Here is a 20911-nt window from a genome sequence, read left to right as displayed (position 1 = left end):
TCACAGCATCCTCAAACTCCTGGGCTCAAGTGATCCTCCTGCTTCAGCCTCCCAAGTATTTAGGACTACACCAGTTCCCAAGTAGCTGGGACTACCAACACCATGCCCAGGTAGGTAAAAATTTTTCTATTTTTAGTAGTGACAAGGTCTCTTTTGCTTGGGCTGGCCTACTGATCTCAAGGAATACTCCTGCTTCAGAGTGCTGGGATTATAGGTGTGAGCCACTGCACCCAGTGACTTGCATCTCTTAAATGTGTGAATTATATGGTATGTGTATTAAATCTCAATAAAGCTGTTAAAAAACAAGAAAAACAAAAAGGGGTTATCGTTTTAATAATGGGAAACATGGTGTCATCATTAGTCAAAATTGGGACTACAGGAGGCAGATGTGTTTGGGAGAAAAATGAGCCTTGGAGATGTGGAGATGGTGTGGGGAGCAAACATTGAATACCCTGGCTGTGAGGAGCAAAGGATGGGCTGGAGATAATAATAAATGATCATTTTTTGAGCATCTGTGATGTGCTTAATACTGTAAATATAAATACACTGTTTCTGCACGCTGCCTGGTAGGCTGCATATGTATACTGTTTCCTGTTTCTGCTCCCTCTCTTCCCCTGTGTAGGTAGATGAGAAGATGACCTTCATCTCTCTTTTTCTCAGCATGGCTCAAAGTCTGCATGTAACACTCACTGAATGAATACAAATGTAATATCTTTTAACCCTTGGAACAACTCTTTGAGGCAGGTTTTTTTCCCCTCCACAAAGTTAATAGATAGTGAGCTGTTTAAATTCCAAATTACAGGGCGGCGCCTGTGGCTCAAAGGGATAGGGCGCCAGTCCCATATGCTGAAGGTGGTGGGTTCAAACCCAGCCTTGGCCAAAAACCACACACACACAAAATTCCAAATTACAGAGCAATGCTGTATGTAAGCTCTCAATCTCTCTGTACAAATTTGGAACAAACAAGAGCAGTAAAGGTCATGTAAACCCAATTCTGCAAATTCATAACACATGTATATGAACACCCAACTGTGTTAGGTGCTGGAGTTAATACAACGATAAACTAGACAAGAATATGAACAAAAATACATTAAAGATAAAACCATAAAAATGTTCCCATATCGTTGCTATTTCAAGAAGTTCTTTTGCATACATTATCTTATTATTATTATTTTTTAAAGAAGGTTTTATTTGTTGCAGTTACTGTTTTCTGGGTTTTGTGTGTTTTTTGAGACAGTCTTCAGTGCTGTCGCGTCATAGTGCACAGCAACCTCAAACTCTTGGTTCAAGTGATCCTCTTGCCTCACCCAACCGAGAAGCTGGGACTATAGGCGCCCGCCACAACACCCGGCTATTTTTAGAGATGGGGTCTAGTTCTAGCTCAGGCTGGTCTCGAACTTTTGAGCTCAGGTGATCCACCCACCTCGGCCTCTCAGAATGCCTGGATTACAAGCGTGAGCCACGGAGCCAGGCCGCATACATTATCTTGTTAAACCTCCACAAAATAAGGCTTTTACCCGCTAGCTAAACTGTACTTCCCTGGGTGAACTTCATGTTGCTAATTGCAACAGGGCACTCGATTAAGGCATAAAATTTAAGCGGGCATGGAAAAAAACTCAGTAATCAAGATGAATAACATTTTAGTACTTTACTTTTTTAAATCAAAATTAATGCAAAAAATTCCATAAATAATAAAACTTCACAATTTACAATAAAGGCAGGATCTACCTCCTACTTCTAAGCCCCATCTGAACCCCTCACTGACAGTGGAATTGAGTGACTTCGAGAACTAAATGTCTCGTACTTCCTGCTTGTGCTACATGACAGGGCAAATGCAGGTTCAAAAACCGGAACCATTCTACCCACTCTCCCTTATTCCAGAGCAGCAGCAGGCCCTGCACCAACAGCCAGCGCTTTTGGAAAAGTCTGGGAACTGGAGGCCTTGTGTCCGAAGGTATGTTGCACACGTGTTGCACGCGTGCTTCGAGTCTTGCTTCTGAGTACTGCCTTTGTGGACGCACGCTGAGCTCGGACTTTGCGCTTGCAAAGGCAGGGGCTCCCGGCTGCGTGTGAAACAAGCTCGGAATTCCTTCTTGTACAACTGGTAGGTGGAGTGCCAACTCTTTCTGCAGCCTCTATCCGAGAAAGGAACACGTCACTCCCTGCGAGCTAGGGTAATCAGAACCTACATAACCAGCCCTTTTAAGTCTGGGACCCCCTCGAACCACCAGCCCGCCCGCAGTGAGGGGAAAGACAAGAGACCAGAGCCGAAGAAAGGGCCAACGAAAAGACAATGTAGGCGGAGAGGGCGGAGTAGGGTCTCCCTTCTCTCCGCCCCGCCTCTTTTCTAGGCTCTGGCCAACCGCTGCGTGCTCCGAGCCTTGGCCCCGCCCATCCATGTCTCCCGGCCTGCGGCTCCGCCCGGGCCGGTAATAATTAGGCTGCGGGCGGGGTATGCCGCGTCAGCGCGAGACTCCGGCCAATCCCTGCGCTCTCCCCAGCGGTCACGTCACAGGCCGAACAACCAAACAGAAAAGTTTAATAAACAGCGGACGGAGGGGCCGACGGCGGCGGGGCCGGAGCGAGCAGGGGTTCGGCGGCCTCACCTGTCCCCATTCACCGGCGGCGACCGGCGGCGACCGGCGGCGGCGGGCAGCGCGTCAGGCGGAGAGAGCCGCCGCCAGGTGAGAAGCGCGGCCCGAGGGGCCCGTCCCGCCGGGCGCTGCCCCTCCCCCGCCCTCTCCCTTCCTCCACCCGGCTGCGACCCGCGAGGCCCGCCCCCGGCCCCTCCCGGCGCGGGCGAGACGGAAGCCAAGGGCAGCTGGCCGGCGCAGCAGGTGTCGGGCCGCTCGCTCGCTCTCTGGCCCGGGCCCGGTGTTTGGGAAAGGGCGAGGGCTCCTGGGCAAGGGACGCGGAGGGGCGCGCTGGGCTTCCTTAGACGCGTGCGGGGCGCCCGCGGTCCCGGGCCGGCTTCTCGTCTTCCGGCATCGGTACCCACACTGCCAGGGGGCCGCGGAGGACCGCCGGGACCCTGTTGCGAGCATTTGGCGGTGATGTTAGCCGGACCGGGCACCCACGGGCGCGTCCCCGCTCCGCCTCTCCGAGGCTGAAGTCCTGTTTGGAATGTTTTTCCACCTGCTGTGTTTTCAGAAACCAGCTGCGGGGCGGGGAGAGGGGGCCCAGCGGCCCATCGGATAAGGGACACGAGACGAACTCTGGTTTCCCCTACTGGTGTTTGGTTTACTCAGGGTTCTGAATTTTCTTTCTGCTCTTTTGGAGTAGTAGTTTCAAGTTTTTGTCCATCGATACGTAAAACAAACAGAAGAATATTGCGTTGGAAATATTATGTCACTTTTTTAAAAAATCATGTGCTACCCACAGTTAACACGCTGTGACTTGGCCTTCATAACTCGAAAGTTGTTACTAATGCGAAGAAGTTTGGGTCTTAAGGTTACATAGTTTATATGGTTTGGTCATGAAAACTGGTCAGAATGAGTGATTTTGATGCTCCCAGGAGCAGGATTAAATTTCTTTTTCAAACAAAATCTGGAATTTGATTTTTTAAGTGTAAAATGCCATAAACTTTTCAGGTAAACTATGTGGTAATTACTTCAGCAGTTTTGTGGCACTTTCTGTGTTACCTATAGTCTCCCGGGGCTTCAAGGAAAATGTTCTGCAAAATGTGCACGTTTAAATTTCCAAAACAGGTTATCTTTAATTTCTTTTATGTCTTAAAATATTTTTAATGGGAACAGGGACCACAGATGTACAAAGGGGAAGTATAAAGGTTGATGGATTATGTTGATTGTAGAAATAATTCCTGTATGTAGACAAACGTCAGAACTTACACAGTTTACACTTCAAATACGTGCAATTTATTGTATGTCAATTATAGCTAAAAAAGTTTTTTAAAAGCAACCAAAACATTTAATGCCACAAAAGAATACAAAACACCATATAGGACAAAGAGATAAAATATTAGTAAAAAAAATCTGTGAACTCCTCCCTCCAAACCCCCCAAAGCTGGAATACTACCAAAACTCGCATCTGCTATGAATTTCTTATCTGTCCAGTGGATTTTGTATCTTACCATTCCTTTGCCTTTTACAAAAATAGTTTTGTCACATGCATTTGTATGCTCACTATGGTGTTTAGTTTTCTTTTGAGCATTATACAAGTAGTATATGGCTGTAGTTTATTCATTTCATTGCTTTATAATGTGTTAATCTGCCATAACTTACAGTCATTTAGATTGTATTTTTGTTTTTGATTTTGTTTTGCTTTTAGCAGTGTGTGCTGTATGAATATTTCTTGTTTCTGGCTGTTAGTGCACACATGGTATGCAGGAATTTCTCTAGAGTAACTACTTAATATGAATTGCATTAGAAAGTTGTAGGTAATTAGGAGTAAAATAGGTTGAAATACTTAGAAATAAAATGAATGAAAAACATTAGGATCCTCTATCATGTTTAAATGCAGGATTCATAGCCATAGTGATTGGTCCTAGTTATTGAACATTTGCATAGGAAACCAAGATTCCTATTAATATGCATGTAATTAGTCTTTGAAATCACATGGTAAAAAGTCTGACACTATTTGGTCTCTTTTTTTGATGCAAAAATATTGTAATAGAAAAAACCCTGGATTGTCTGTAGAATAAATCACTCCTCTGCTGTCCTCACCCACCTCCCTTAACCACTCCCAGCCTCAGGGGTGTATTACTTAAAAACTTTTCCAGTTCCAAAGTATACTCATGTTAAAAGTAACCTCTCCTAACTTATCTTTCCAATTTGGCTGAGACTTTACTCAAGGGCAGACCCTTTAAGAGAAAATACTAGGACCACGGTGCATCATGTGTCCTTTGAAACATTATTGGAGAACCATGTTTGGAGGGTAATTCAAGATTTTTTAACCATACATTTAAGTAGTTTTTAGATTTGAGATAGCTCCAAAGTGTGCTTCCAGAGCAAGCTGGTTTATCATACTAACAGCAGTGCAGTGACAAATTAGGGCACGGTATTTCCTTAATATCCTGAAGATGGTGTATATGTACCAAATATGAGTTCGTGTATAGCTTTTTTTTTTTGTAGAGACAGAGTCTCACTGTACCACCCTCGGTAGAGTGCTGTGGCGTCACACGGCTCAGAGCAACCTCTAACTCTTGGGCTTAGAGCGATTCTCTTGCCTCAGCCTCCCAAGCAGCTGGGACTATAGGCGCCCGCCACAACGCCCGGCTATTTTTTTTTTTTTTTTTGTTGCAGTTTGGCCGGGGCCGGGTTTGAACCCGCCACCCTCGGCATATGGGGCCGGCGCCCTACTCATGGAGCCACAGGCGCCGCCCCGTGTATAGCTTTGAATAACTTGTTTTTGTTTGAAGGCATGGGAGTAATGATAGTTTTCATTTTTTTATATGTGTAGTTTGCAAACAGATATCAGGATGCTTAATTTTGGTCAGGTTATGTTATATTCTACTTAAAAAAAAACCATTTTTTGTAATTGAGTATAAGGATAATTGTGTAGTTTTTTCCTCTAGACTTTGAGAAGGCATAGAAAGTTACCGAGAAAAGCCATTTCTACCACCACTATAGATAGCCATTGTTAACATTTTTATTTAAAGACAGAGTCTCACTTTATACTCACAGCAACCTCAAGCTCTTGGGCTTAAGCGATTTTCTTAAGCCTCAGCCTCTGGAGTAGCTGGGACTACAGGCACTTGTCACAATGCCCAGCTATTTTTTAGAGATGAGGTTTCGCTCTGACTCAGGCTAGTCTTAAACCTAAGTGCTGGGATTACAGGTGTGGGCCACTGTGCCAGCTCCAGACGTTTTCCTTTTTTAGACTGTCTTTATAATCCAGCATGTATTTTCCACTTACAGTGTATCTCAGTTGCAACTAGCTGCATTTCAAGAGCTTAGGAGAACATTCGCCTAGTGGTTGCTGAATTGGGTGGTGCTACTCTAGGTGCTCCAGGCCCTGCCTGCTTCTTAAGACAGATTTTTACCTCCCCACCTCTCTTCAACTCACACGTCTGCAGCTATCCTGACCTTTTTGGATTTCTTGAGCATGGCTGAGCTTTTCTCTTAAAATTGTTACTTCTGCCTGGACTTTACAATCACTTTTTTTTTTTTTTAAAGTAAAATCTATCCAAAATTATTTCTTTATTCGATTATTATCTGTATCCCCTCTGTATCCCTGCTTGAATGTAAACAGTCAGGGATTTCCTCATGTTTACTACTAGATCTTCATGTAAAAATGTGATTTTTAAAGGGTACATTTTCATTTTATGAAAGTACTGTAATTTAACTAGTCATCTACTGGGTATAACTTTTGTTACTTTATCATTTTTTCATGTTATTATAGTTGTGTGAAGGTCTTCTTAAGAGCTACTACTACTTTTTATGTGTTTCTCATTTCTTTAGGATAAAGTTTTAGTCTTAGAATCACTGAGTCAAAGCATACGGACATTTCTAAAAGTCTTTTCATAAATATTGCCAAATCTCATCCTTAAAAGTTTGACAGACATTATAGTATAAAGTTTGACAAAAAATTTGAGAAAATAGACATTTTAAAATTAATTATTTATTTATTTAGAGATAAGGTCTTTCTCTATTACCCAGGCTGGAACTGGGCTGGGGGCTTGCTGCAGCCTCAAACTCCTAGGTTCGAGCAATCCTCCTGCCTTAGCCTCTGTAAAAGCTGGGACTATTAATGTATTTGCAATCATATCCAGCTATGAATTTCTCTTTTCTGCTTTCCTTTCCTTTCGTCTCTTTTCTCTCATCTATTTTATTTTCTCTTTTCTCTCTTCTTTTTCTTTTCTTTCTTCTTCACCTCCTTTTTTTAGGAATAGGGTTCACTATATTACCCAGGCTGGTTTGGACCTCCAGGATTCAAGTAATCTGGTCACTGCCTCCAAATTTGTTGGGATTATAGGCATGAACCACTGCATCCAGCTCACATTTCCTATATATTTTTATCAACACTAATTTTTTTTTTTTTTTTTTAAGACAAAGTCTTACTTTGTCGCCCTTGGTAGAGTGCTCTGGTGTCATAGCTCACAGCAACTTCAAATTCTTGGACTCTTGCCTCAGCCTCTGGAATAGCTGGGATATAGGCGCCCGCCACAATGCCCAGACAGTTTTAGCTGAGACTACAGGCGCCCCCCACAACGCCCAGCTAGTTTTAGAGATGGGATCTTGCTCTTATTCAGGCTGATCTCTAACTCATGAGCTCAGGCAATCCCCCCACCGTGCTAGGATTACAGGCGTGAGCTACTGCACCTAGCCCACTAACAGTAGTATCTTACCCACCCATCTGTCCATCCTTTTTCCTTCCTTTTTATGAGATTTACTAAATTTTTTTTATTAATTATGGTAAATAGAGATAAAGATACTGGCTATCTTCTAGTTTGCTTTTTGCCCATTTTGGCTGGTGTTTTATATTGCCATATACTACAAATATTTTTCCTAGATCTTCATTTGCCTTTTATTTGACCACAGTGTTTTTTTCTTTCCTTCTTTCTCTTATTTTTAAACATGCAGGATTTTTTTTTTTTGGTAGAGACAGAGTCTCACTTTTTGGCCCTCGGTAGAGTGCCGTGGCCTCACACAGCTCACAGCAACCTCCAACTCCTGGGCATGCAGGATTTTTTTACCTTTTAAAAAATATAGGTTAATTCTATGGCATCTACTTTGCTTTCCCATTTAAAGCATTCTGCTAGCTAGAAAACTTTTTTTCTAGTTCTTTTATGGTTTCATTTTTCACATATATCTGTTTCTGCTTGTCTGGGATTTGACATAATATGTGAAGTGAAATAACTTTACTTAATTTTCCTTAGTAGTTAACCAATTATTTCAGCCTCATTAAAAAAAAAAAAAAAAATTCTTTTTGTTGCCTTGAACTAAAGCCACATTTATTGTATGCTAAATGTACATATACTTGGTTCTTTTAGGTTTTATTGAAATACTGATGATTTGGTATCACTGCACGCTTGTGTGCAACTAGGCTTCATCTTTTTATTTTGTCAAACACGTTTTCATTTTGTGTTGTACGTCTACCGCTCTGCCCCACCATTCCCAAATTCTTGGTTGGTGCTTTGGTGTTCTCAAGTGTTTTGGATAATTCCTTTAGGGCTGAAGTCCCCAACCCCCAGGCTGTTTACTGGTACCAGTCCTGCTGGCCTGTTAGGAACCATGAAACGGGTCCCTGGAGCCAGAAAGGTTGTGGACTGCTGCTTTATGGCCTCAAATTGGTTTTGGTTTTGAATTTTTTAACTTTTTAAAAAAAAGTTTGAATGTCTTATTTCTACACTTAATGTTTTATGTTATATAATTTTTAAAAGTGTCATTAAACTTTCCTCTGGGAATAGCTTTAGCTGTATTCCTTAAATTTTGATGCTTCGTATTTTTGTCATGTATATATTTCAAGTCCTTACATTTGCAGTTTTCATTCGTTCAGCAGGTATTTAATTACTTACTCCATGTTAGACATCACACTAAGTACTGAGCATGCAACTCTGAATAAGACAAGGTCTTTGCTTTCATGGAGCTTACAACCTGTTGGGAAAGGTGATTAACAAATCAATGAATAAAGAATTCTCAGATTTTGTCAAGTGCCTATAAAATAAAGAAATGGAAGGTGCTAATTGAGTGTTCTGCGAGTGTCTCTCTTAGGATGTAACTTTCCAGTGGTAGTACCATGTTGTGTTTGAGAGATTCTTTAGCTCCCTCAATCTGTCAAAACATTTCAAAAAATAATGACAACGTTTTTGGTAAAAATTGTTTTGCAGTTCCAAGTCCATTCCATCCAGATTGCTGCTGCAAAGCTTGTCCTGTGTAGAAAATGTGGAGCTATGTGATTCTGAGTTCTAAGATCAAAAGGAAGCTGGAGATAGTTTCCCAAGTGAAGAGAAAAGTTAGCACAAAGGGTGTGCAAAGTGCTTGAGTTAGAATTTGACAGTAGATTGGAAGGACTGGAGTTTACTGAGTAAGGAGAGTGGGACAAACTTTGTTTTAGGACTTAATTGGGAGATATTATTTCCAAGTGGTAGGACAGCTTCTACTCCTCACCTTCGATTTTGTGATCCAAGCAGGAGTGGAGAACTTGCGACTTTTAAGAAACTTGTAGTCTTCCTGGTCCTTAAGTATGGCCTTGTGACTGAATCCAAATTTTATGTAACAAATCCTGTCATTAAAAGGGGCGCAGCAGAGAAAGATGAAACTTTTCTTGCTTCCTTTGGTGCTTAAAATAGAACCATCAGAAGACTCTTGAAATCAGAAGGCTACCTATTCCCCACTCCTGCCAGGGCCCTTGGTTCTTGTCTTGACTTGTCCTGTGTTCCTCTCTCCTCCCCTTCCTTCCCTTCCTCTGGACAGAGTCTCACTTTGTCACCTTTGGTAGAGTGCTGTTGTCATAGCTCACAGCAACCTCCAACTCTTTGTGCTCAAGTGATCCTCTTGTCTCAGCCTCCTGAGTAGCCGAGACTGCAGGCTTTTTCTTCATTATTTGCATATGCTGCTCTTTTGCTTAACTGTGATTTTTTTTGAGGAATCCTTTCTTTTTTTTTTTTTTTTTTTGTAGAGACAGAGTCTCACTTTATCGCCCTCGGTAGAGTGCCGTGGCGTCACACAGCTCACAGCAACCTCCAACTCCTAGGCCTAGGCGATTCTCTTGCCTCAGCCTCCCAAGTATCTGGGACTACAGGCGCCCGCCACAACGCCCGGCTATTTTATTGTTGCGATTTGGCCGGGGCCGGGTTTGAACCCACCACCCTCGGCATGTGGGGCCGGCGCCCTACCCGCTGAGCCACAGGCACCGCCAAGGAATCCTTTCTTGACAGGGCAAAATAGGTTAGGTCCTTCTGTTGGCTATATATACATCAGTTTCATACTGGGCATTTCTTTTCTTTTTTTTTTCTTTTGTAGAGACAGAGTCTCACTTTATTGCCTTTGGTAGAGTGCTGTGGCATCACAGCTCACAGCAACCTCCAACTCCTGGGCTTAGGTGATTCTCTTGTCTTAGCCTCCCAAGTAGCTGGGACTACAGGCGCCTGCCACAACGCCCAGCTATTTATTTGTTGCAGTTTGGCTGGGGTCAGTTTTGAACCTGCCACCCTCGGTACATGGGGCCAGCGCCCTACTCACTGAGCCACAGGCGCCACCCAATACTGGGCATTTCTTTTGTAAACATTAGTAAGAACTGAGTAATGATTTGTTTTAATGTCTATTTTATCTTCCAGAGCTGTGATTTACAGTCTGGTAGCTGCCATTCTCTTGTGGCATTTAAATGAATTAAAATTAAATATTAGAAGTTCAGTTTCTCAGTTGTATTACTCATATTTGAGGTGCTCAGTGGCCATATATATGTGGCTAGTGGCTGTTGTATTGGACAACAGAGGTACAGAATTCCTGCAAAAATAGAAATTTATCTTAATTTATGATCATGTGGCTAATGGCTATTGTATTTTACAATATTTAAATAGTCATATTCACTATTGAAATGTAGCAAGTCTGAATTGATATGTGCTGTAAGTATGAATTATGAAATAGTCTAAATGAGAATGAAAATGCCTCCATTTAAAAATACTGATTGCATATTGAAGTAATACTTTACATGTATTTGTTAAATAAAATATACTATTGCTATTAATTTTACCAATTTTACTGTTTAAATGTACTACTAGAAAATAAAAATTCACATGTGTCTCCCTTTATATTTCTATGAGACAGCACTGGCCTAACTCTGGACCTTAAGTTTCTACAATGGGGGCGGTGCCTGTGGCTCAGTGAGTAGGGTGCCGGCCCCAAATACCAAGGGTAGCGGATTCAAACCCGACCCCAGCCAAACTGCTACAAAAAAAAAAAAAAAAAAAAAAATGGCCAAGCGTTGTGGCGGGCTTCTGTAGTCCCAGCTGCTTGGGAGGCTGAGGCAAGAGAATTGCATAAGCCCAAGAGCTGGAAGTTGCTGTGAGCTGTGTGACGCCATGGCACTCTACCGTGTGCGGTAAAGTGAGACTCTGTCTCTATAAAAATAAAAAAAGTTTCTACAATGGTAGGGACTCTGCCCATTTTGTTTACTATGCTCTCTGCAGCCACTAGTGATGCCAAGCACATATTGGATGTTCAAAAGATTTGATTGCCTATTCAACTTTAGAATTGTTTTTCAGAATTGTTAGTTTTCATTTTGCTTTTTGATTTTGTTAGTTTTCTTTGTGACTGATTTTTAAAAAATCAAATGTCAAGAAAAGATTTTCTTTTGATAGCAATATAAAAGTTTATCTTTTAATATTTTATTTTTTTCTGATTTAGGCTGCTAAGGAGAGAGAGGGAACTTAAAATATCTCAATTATTTTCTGTTCATTTTTCTATGTCAAGCAATTTTAGCTCTTATGGTATGTCGTTTAGCACACAATGATTTATGACTATTAAATCTTAATAAAGATTATGAATGTCTTTTCCTTTTGTCTCACTGTTATGATCCCCGTTTTTTTTTTTGTTTTTTTTTTTTTGCTTTTATTGGTTATCCCTTTTTATCAACGTTGACCTAAAACAAAATGATTTACTGTCTTGTTGACCTAAAACAAAGTGATTTACTGTCTTTTATAGACAGGCAGGCGCCTCTTCCTATCAGCTTGGTTTCGCCCTCTTAGCTGTTTGTTTCCTTAATGTTTGTGTTCAGTGTTTTGCTGAATGGGCCATTACCACCCTTCCCAATTCCTTATATACACCTTGTTTTTTTGTTTGTTTGGCTTTTTGCCCTTAGTAAGTTAAAAGAGATACGCTAGGAGGTGCAAACTCAAATATATTACCTCTCTTTCATAGGTAGTATGTATTTGCTGGGGAAATAGTTTTTAATTTTTTATTCTTTGGATGATAGTTTTCAAACTTTATCCTTCGTGATCCCAGTAATGTTTTGCTAATGTCAGGGGGGTCATTTTATCAAACTATTGTATAAACCACCAGTAGTAACCAGGGAGAGTGCTCAGTATTAATTTTTTTCAGTAATGGAGCATCTTGAGCTATTCTGAGGCCTTTTTACATTTTAAAAAAGTTTTCCATGGTGTCTCATGCCTGTCATTCTAGCCCTCTGGGAGGACAAGGTGGGTGGATCTCTTGGGCTCACAAGTTTCAGACCAGCCTGAGCAAGAGCGAGACCTCATCTCTAAAAACTAGCCCAGCATTGTCACAGGCGCCTGTAGTCCCAGCTGTTCAGGAGGCTGAAGCAAGAGGATTGCTTGAGCCCAAGAGTTTGTGGTTGCTGTGAGCAGTGACACCACAGCATTCTACTGGGGTGACAGAGTGAGACTCTTGTCAAAAAAAAAAGGTTTTGCCTACTCTGTATGTACTCTGTACCAAAAGTTGTTCTAGGGTCAGTGGCTTATTCCCTTCTAAACTGTTTTTAGCTGATAGGTTTGAGAAAAACTCTAGACTCTTTAAAAAAATATGCAATACATCATTTGACTACAAGACCCTTGAAAAATGGTGTCGTTGCATGCAATTAGGGAATTTGAGAATTTTTTCAGTTTCTTGTTCCCATAAATCAATATTGTTTTCATATACTCTCAGTTATAGATTTTTATGGTTGTAAAAAAAGGATTGCTATCTAGATATTTTTCATTTAATATTAAATCATATGGAATATATAAAAACAATATGGATATGCAAAAAAAATTTATGGTTGTGATACTGCTTTCCTTTTATTTTTACTGGTGTTTTCTTCTGATTTAGAAATGAAATAAGATACTCTTAATTTTAACCTGTATTACACCTAAAATTATATTGTTAGTTATCATCTTGAAGTTCTTTCAAGTAGGTCTTGGAGATCTTAAAACAATCTGGTATTGCTGCATCTGGGTCTCTGTTTTTTAGAGTGTTCTTGGTATTACATTAGTGTATGACTAGTGTCTGTTTCATACAAATAACTCTAAAGTGAAAAATTGATGTCAGAATGAAGATTTCTTTGGTTCCCATCACTGCCTGCTAATTTTATGCTTGCCAAACTTGAGGGTTCAAATGTTGGCCATCTATTCCAGCAAATGTATTTGCAACTATTATGTGGTCAATGCTTTGTGATATAAATGTACTTTTTCAATGTATACTTCACTTCTAAAATGTCTGTTTTGTGCTTTACAATAAATGATACGAAACCTCAAAAAAATGTTGGCCATCTATTTTTCTATGAAAATAGGAAAAGAAAAATATTTCTATAAAAATTCTGGCTATCTACAGTGTGTTTTTCTTAAGTTTTATGCTGTAGTTCAAGTTATATATTCTTTCTACTGATAGCTCTTGTACCTCTTCAGCTTCCAAGTTTCCTTTGCCAGAGAGTCTACGCAGAAGAAAACCTGAACTTGACTCATGGTGGTTGCTGGGCATTCAAAACAGTGAATCCTTGCAAAAGATCTTGGGACTGATCTCTGTGAATTGGCTCTTTCAATTTGTCTACTTAAAGGGCATAATGGATTGTGCAGCTGTCCAATTGGTCCAATTCATGTCCAGTTGCAATTATGTGTATTTACAGTTTGTTATAAAGACTTTCCTTTGTTTTCAAAACAATTTCTTTGGCTTTCTGTTCTAATATATGAGTTTTCTCTGAGGGAAAATGGTTGTAAGAGTTTGAACTTTGAAAACTGTGGATTTATTTTTATTTATTTATTTTTTTTACAGTTTAATGTATTTTAATAGCAAACTTACAGGAACGGCACAGAAGACAGACAACATTAGAAACATGTACTTGCATGTAGGACAACTCAGTTAGAAAAGTATAGTGAATGGATGGAATCTACTGTATGATAAAAATGCTACAAACACCATTTAGTTGCCGTCAATAAGAAATTTACTTGTTTTAAAAAAATCCAAATGCTGGCATTGTCCAGAAAAATTTAACAGATTTATAATTGTTTTTTTTTTTTTTTTTTTTTTTTTTTTTTTTTGTAGAGACAGAGTCTCACTGTACCGCCCTAGGGTAGAGTGCCGTGGCGTCACATGGCTCACAGGAACCTCTAACTCTTGGGCTTACGCAATTCTCTTGCCTCAGCCTCCCCAGCAGCTGGGACTACAGGCGCCCACCACAACGCCCGGCTATTTTTTTGTTTTTGTTGCAGTTTGGCCGGGGCTGGGTTTGAACCCGCCACCTTCGGCATATGGGGCTGGCGCCCTGCTCACTGAGCCACAGGCGCCACCCCAGATTTATAATTGTTACAAAGTTGAACTGCTGAAACTTGTTCACTGAAACATTTTGACTTGCATTAATGCTGCACATCTCTGCATTTTATATTAAAAATTCACACACAAATGAAAATGGAAAAACTGCCAATACCTGATTTCTGTCCCCTATTTTTCCAGTCGCAATCTTATACTTAAGTATCTTTTGACCCCATGGGGAAAAAAAAATCTAACGTTCAGAACTACCAATAACAGGAAGAAGAGAATTTTTTTTTTTTTATAATGAAATGTTTTCGCATCATAGTGGACTCTTAAGCACGTTCTCCACGTATGCGGCGTGCTAGCTGGATGTCTTTTGGCATAATTGTTACACGTTTGGCATGGATAGCACACAGGTTGGTGTCTTCAAAAAGGCCAACCAGATAGGCCTCACTTGCCTCCTGCAAAGCACCAATAGCTGCGCTCTGGAAGCGCAGATCTGTCTTAAAGTCCTGAGCAATTTCTCGCACCAGACGCTGGAAAGGAAGTTTGCGAATCAGAAGTTCAGTGGACTTCTGATAACGTCTTACTTCACGTAGTGCCACAGTACCAGGCCTGTAGCGATGAGGTTTCTTCACCCCTCCAGTAGAGGGCGCACTCTTGCGAGCGGCTTTTGCAGCCAGTTGCTTCCTGGGTGCTTTACCACCGGTGGATTTGCGGGCAGTCTGCTTTGTACGAGCCGTGGTATAAAGACCTCCTTACTTACCCCCCTTCTCCTTCGGCTGGAGCTCGGCGAGCTAGAGGCGGCACTGGCGTTAGACAGCGACGGCGGCGCCGCGGCGGCTGCGAACGCCGAAAACTGTGGATTTAAATAAAAAAATTTTAATGTATAAACTTACTGAAAGCATATTTGAAGAAGAAGACACTTAATTTGCTTTAATTTTGAATTTATTTTTATGAAGCACAATTTTTGGTAGAGGTAAAAATTTACTTTAGTAAACACTTTAAATGTCACTGAATCACTCAGATGATTAATGTCAGAATAATGTTTAATGGGCAAAGCTACTAAAACACAAGCAGTTCTAATTCAAACATATAAACTTACAAAATACCAAACTTTGTAATATATAAAGTGACAGGTTGTGTTGTCTTAAATCACAGTGCCTGTATATTATGTCTTTATAATCCCTGTAGTAAGAATATTTAATGTAGCTTATTCAATGTGCGGCATATGCATACGCACTTCAGCCGCGCCTGAGGGTGTACATGGCACCCTGAAGTAACTCAAGTAGGATGTAGAGTAGTTTTCAGCCTTTTAAAAAACAAAAATCTGAAACCTTCCTAATCTTTATATCTGAACATGTCCAAGAACAAATGCCTTTTCCTTTTTTATCTCGGTTTGCAAATAGATAAGATTAATACCTTGGAAAAACACAAGTTTCAGACCTGTTAAATGTGATAATACAGCAATAATATTTCTACCCTGTTTTTTCTTCAGTTTTAAGTTGAAATATCCACCTTTGATGTCACTGAAATTGTTACTTTATTGTAATACTGGGACTGTATCAGTGGATTTGATAGGTGGCTTAGAAATGGATGTTTGCAGTCAGTATTTTAGTGTTGTATATTTTCATTTAAGTTATAGTCTTTAAATCTTAGAAAAGATACTGTTTTGCTCCTCTTAGTAAAATTTGTAGTGGGATTTCTGTTGCTGTTTTAAAATTTTCAGATAAAATGTGACCTCTGTTAAAAAGAGGAATTTGTCTTTTACAGCATAACTTCACCTCCATGGCTCCGTAAAAATAATAAAATTATTTCAGTTTAAAAGCATATTATTTTAAACAATTGGTCACTAAACTTCAAATTTAAGCTTCTTCTGGGAGATTTCATTGATATTAGTTGCTTTATTTATTTTTCATGTGGACAAAAGAGTAAGCAAACAGTATATGATGGGAAAACTGAAACATTACATACTGTTTCTTTAAGAAACCAGCTTATCTGGAAGTGGGGGTGGGGGGGGTTAGTGTGTCTAACCTAACCTGCTAGCAAGGAAAAGTTCTTTAAAATAATGGATATTAGCTGTATCCAATCACAATTATCAGCTTCACTAACAGGGAGGAGATTTTACTTCTCAGCCACTAGAATTGGAGAAGGTGGAGCTTGGCGTTCAGGTTTGGTTGCTGTGAAGCACAGCTTCAAGTGAAGTTAATCTGAGGTGAAGCAGCAAATTGTGGAGGTTTTGTTGGTAGGATTTTTGTTCTAATCTCTTTATGATCCTTTATTTTATACTTTTGCTCCTTTATGTTTCTGTGTGTGCTGGGTTTTGTCATTGTTTCTATTTTCTGATGCAAACTGAACATTAAAATTAGCAGGGAAGCAGAACAAAAGAGCTGTTTGGACAGGAAATAGGTGTTCAGAGAATCAAACTTGACTTTCTACTATCATTTTTAGTTCAGAATCTAGTGTCATTAAAAAAAAATCTTTGAATCAAAATCGCCAATAATAGGCTTTTCTCTCTTGGATTGGATGCCCAAGAAGTCATTTGTCAGTTTTTATAAATGACATCTTTAGGAGGTCTTTTTTGATATGTCATTTTTCTTAAACTTAAGTTGCTAAAACACAGATAATTGTGGTAGGCTTAAATTTTTTTTTAAAGAATTGAAATGCCAACTGTTTGTTTTTTACCCCTAGCACACTTTCCCTTTTAACTTCGACATATTTTAAATTTAGCAATATATTTGATATTTGATGTTTTAGCTTTGTTTTTTTAAAGGTCATTGATTGATCTTATGAACAAGTAAAACTGCTTTCTACATTCCTTTCAAAGATGGAGATAAGTAATTCACACCCTTTTGAAACAGGAAATGAATGGATTTATATTTTTCAAATAGTAGGCTACCAAAACTTTTTAAGTATATATGAATCTGTTAACATTCTTATGAAAAATTGTAGTGTGCTTCAGTCCTGGACTTTTAGAGACTGTTTTCTTTGTATTGTTTCTCTTTCCTTTTATAGAAATTAAGGTGTAAAAGTTCATTTTAGTAATCAGACTAAATGCCAGCTAAGCATTTTAAGCCATTGTACTTTTATTTGCTGTACTCCATTTTCATCATGCAAAAGTTTTTAAATGCTTTTCTGCCATAGCTGTTGCTTAAATGATAATGTAATAAACCACGGTACTGTAATAAACTAAGAAAAGTCACCTATACTACCCCCAAGATTACGATGCTCTGTTTTTTTCTTTTCCTTTCTTGCATTTTTCAGTAACTGTAAGTGCAGTTTTATATTTTTCCACCAAAAATCTGTCGTTAAAATTGTTTTGATTTTGATAGCTGTATTACTTCTCTCAATTTGATGCAGCTTTAATTAATGTAGTTTTTCACCTGTTCAGGCTGTCCCTAATATTTCACCATTTTAAATGACATGGGATTGAACACTTTTATGTATAGCTTTAGAATATTTTCTTTTTTAAAAAAGATTTCTTTTGAGAAAATCAACTGGAGTGGTCTTACCTAGATCAAAGGATATGAATACTTCACAGGGCAAGTTGTTTTTCACAATGGTTATACCAAATCTATGTTGCCATCAGCAAGACTTACTTCAAAATTTTTCTAATGGGTAGCCCTTGAAATGGTTCTGTCAAAGAGTGCCTGTGGGGCACTCTGACTTATGGATTTGTTTTGTCTAAACTAATAGCCTATTTTTAACTCCATTTTCCAATATGTTGATTGGATCTAAATCTATTTTCTAGACATTAAAATCAGCTGAAATAAATTAGAAACATTTTTTCACTCACTTAAGTATTTAAAAAGAATTTATGTCTTTTTAAAGTGTTTTATTTATCGTGTATTCCTATCCAAAAAATAGTGCTTAATGTTTTACACTAGCTTTGTTGTTCAGGCTGGCTTTTCTTAGTATGTGCTGGATAGACATAGATCAGAAGACATTTTCTTCTGAGGAAAAACACCAGAAACGTTGTTAAGAGAGGGAACTGGAGTAGCACCACTTAACATTCAGGATTGGAGTAGTGCTAGTTTTATTACTTTACCTGTCTCTAAACTTTGTATGGATGGCCTTTGTCACTATCTGCGTATTTCTGAATTTTGAGTTTTTAAAAATATACTTGCAGAATGGAGAATTTATATGTAGAGTTCCAGGTTTTAAAATGATATATCAGCATTTTCTCAGTATTTTGCAGGCTTTTCAGTTAAAAGTAATAAGATTCAGTGTACACATAGGGGTGGTAAACATATGTTACTGTTTGTCTTTAAATTCATGCTTTATTTGGGAAACAAACTGCTGACTTATATGTGCTCTTACTAGCTAGTCTGTTAAATGGCATAGGCTATAATTGTTTGGGTTATGAACTAGTTGACTGATGTCCCAGAATAAACTTACATTGTGTTAATGCAAAATTCAAGACAATTCTAAATACTAATTTAATTGGTAAATGGAGGTCAAATGATAAGCCATAGGCTGAGCTATAACTCTTTGAGAAACCAGTGTAGTTTGAACATGTAGGATCTTGAATTAAATAGTCTTAGCTCATTGTGCAATTTAATTATTTTTGGTAAACATTTATTTCAATTTACTCATAACTTAGTATCTCTTTCAGAGTTAATGTTGATGTTTGTGTTTGTTTCAGGAGGAAGTTATTTTTTTTAAACGTGTTTTGTTATGATTGAAAAGTTTGAAATTTTTAGACAGTTTAGTGTCTGAAAAGAGAAACTTAAATTTTTTCATATTATATCACCAACATTTCCTTTATTGTGAATTTGAAAACATGTATTTGATTGTCTTCAATAAAATTTAATCTTATTGCTACCAGGAGAGATGAAGATGATTTAGTGAATATAATTTCAAGTTTGGCTGTTGATTACGTTTTAGTGGTACCCCAATGTAAAGATTTGCCTGCTCTTTTACTCTGGGAAATACTACATCTTTGAGAAATTATGTTCTTTAATGGTTTCTGTACTGTATCTCTCATGTTCTGGTCTCTGGTTGATGGAACTAGGGAGTGACTTAGTGCATTGTTTTCATGGGGAGAGTAGAAACCAGTTTTCTGCTGGGAGAAGAAAACTCAAATTGACCTAGATATTGGGGCACAACATGAATAGTGGTAACTGTTTTATCCTTTTAGAATGAAGATAAAAATGATACAGAAGGGCATATTAAATGCCCTCAAAATCTCTATTGTTAGTCATTCAAGGAGAATGTAGTGATTTTTTTTCCTCCTAATAATATAAAGAAAAATTTTAATGGGCAATATGTTGATAAAACTTGAAAGAAGATATAACCAGTGGCTTAATATTTATAAGATTTCTTTGTTCTGTATAATAGGAGAACTTAACAGTTGTACAGTGTTTTTCTTACGGCTTCTTTGTGAAAGTAGGTAAATGTTTTAGGAGTAACCTTTTTTGTTGATAACTTAGGAAGTGTTTATGAATTGAGTGTGCACATGGTGAATTTGGTTTTCCATGTTTGCATATCATTAGAAAAGGTGAACTCAGTTTGGTGGTTAGCACTGCTTTGGTAGAAGACAGCAGATCCATCTGTCCCTCTTAAACCTTTTTTTCCTTACCCTGTACAAGCACCTTGAGTCACCCAACCCTTGTATCTCCTTATGGATTTTTGTGAGTACTCTTGTTTCTCAGCAACTTTTGGCACTGCTAACTACTTTTGCTTCATGAGTTTCATGATACTGCCTGCACTTCCTCCTATTTGTCATTTCTGTATTCTTTGCAATTTTTTCCTCTTTACAGCCATTAAGTAATGGAGTTTCATAGGACTTTGATATTAATAGTTTTCTCACTCTAAACTTCCCCTTCGGTAATCTCCATTGCATATCTTTAATGTCTATCTAAAATCCAGCCCCTCCCCCAAACCTATATTTGTGCACCTACCAGATATCTCAGTAAAGGCATGATGTTAAGCATCCAAGCCAGAACCTGGGTGTTATTCTGATTTCTGATTCTTTCTTCTCCTTCGCTCCCAATTAACCACAAAGTTTAAAGCCATAGTATTTCTTAGAATCCATCTACTTTTTTTTTTTTTTTTTTTTGTTCAAACTGTGGTTTCTTAGATTGCTAAACAGCACCCTGACTGATCTTCAATCAGGTTAATTGTTTGTTAATTTGTTTCACATTAGTGATTCCTTATTGCCTTTTGAACTTTATCTGGGATGAATAATACCAATAATTCTGTGCTATACATTCTTGCAGTAGTCCCCAAACAACCTTAAGAGCTAAGTTTGTTGCTGTCATTAAACAAGTGAGACTCTAGCTTTCTAATTTATCTAAGGTTGCCTAAGCTAGTAAGTGGCTAGCAGACTTAGAACTGAGGTTTACCAGACCAAGGTCCTTTCTCTTAAGCACTGAGTTATGTGCCTTTCTAAGTTTCCATCCCTTTTTTCCTATACCATTTCTCTTCACCCTTTAATCAGCTGTTTGCAGTTCCTGCTTCTAGTGTATACTCAAAACTTGCTGCCCAAGTCTAAGAATACTTTAAGGAAAACAAACATTTTCAATAAAGCATTTCTGACGGTTTTTTGGATCACTCTGAAAAAGAAAATGCTTTAGTATCCCCAGAATATAAAAAGATAAAACAATGAAACACAGGAAAAGTAAGAGTAGTTTTCTTTCTCTAATTAGTTTTGAATTTCAAAGCCGTTGAATTCCTATTATTTGTTTGTTTATTTTTAATTCCTCATATTTAATAAAAGCTTGAGACCAAGCTGTATAACAGAAAGATTAGGCAAAGTGGGAAAGCAT

At 38.7% G+C, this 20911-nt stretch overlaps 2 protein-coding genes across 14 annotated transcripts in view; one reads left to right on the top strand and one right to left on the bottom strand.

Annotated features, from left to right (window-relative positions):
• The first annotated feature begins 2436 nt into the window (after positions 1–2436).
• The window catches only part of ZFAND6 (zinc finger AN1-type containing 6), a 95924-nt gene continuing 77449 nt past the window's right edge, over positions 2437–20911 (top strand). For 5 of the 13 annotated variants that reach the window (XM_053595769.1, XM_053595770.1, XM_053595771.1 and 2 more), the window contains exon 1: positions 2506–2684. The gene's annotated coding sequence lies outside the window, so the exon portion shown is untranslated. Of the gene's footprint in view, positions 2685–16306; positions 16387–20911 lie in introns of those variants that run through there. The other 8 variants (XM_053595781.1, XM_053595775.1, XM_053595783.1 and 5 more) reach the window with 5 other exon arrangements.
• On the bottom strand, positions 14188–15931 carry LOC128588823 (histone H3.3A-like). The gene is made up of 2 exons (XM_053595606.1): positions 15913–15931; positions 14188–14895 (listed from the first exon to the last, which is right to left on the bottom strand). The coding sequence occupies exons 1-2, from the start codon at positions 15929–15931 to the stop codon at positions 14474–14476; spliced, it is 441 nt and encodes a 146-aa protein (XP_053451581.1). The 3' UTR covers positions 14188–14473.

Source organism: Nycticebus coucang, chromosome 6 (genome assembly GCF_027406575.1).
Source record: "Nycticebus coucang isolate mNycCou1 chromosome 6, mNycCou1.pri, whole genome shotgun sequence".
NCBI classification, from domain to species: Eukaryota; Metazoa; Chordata; class Mammalia; order Primates; family Lorisidae; genus Nycticebus; species Nycticebus coucang.
This window is presented reverse-complemented; position numbering and strand designations above follow the sequence as displayed.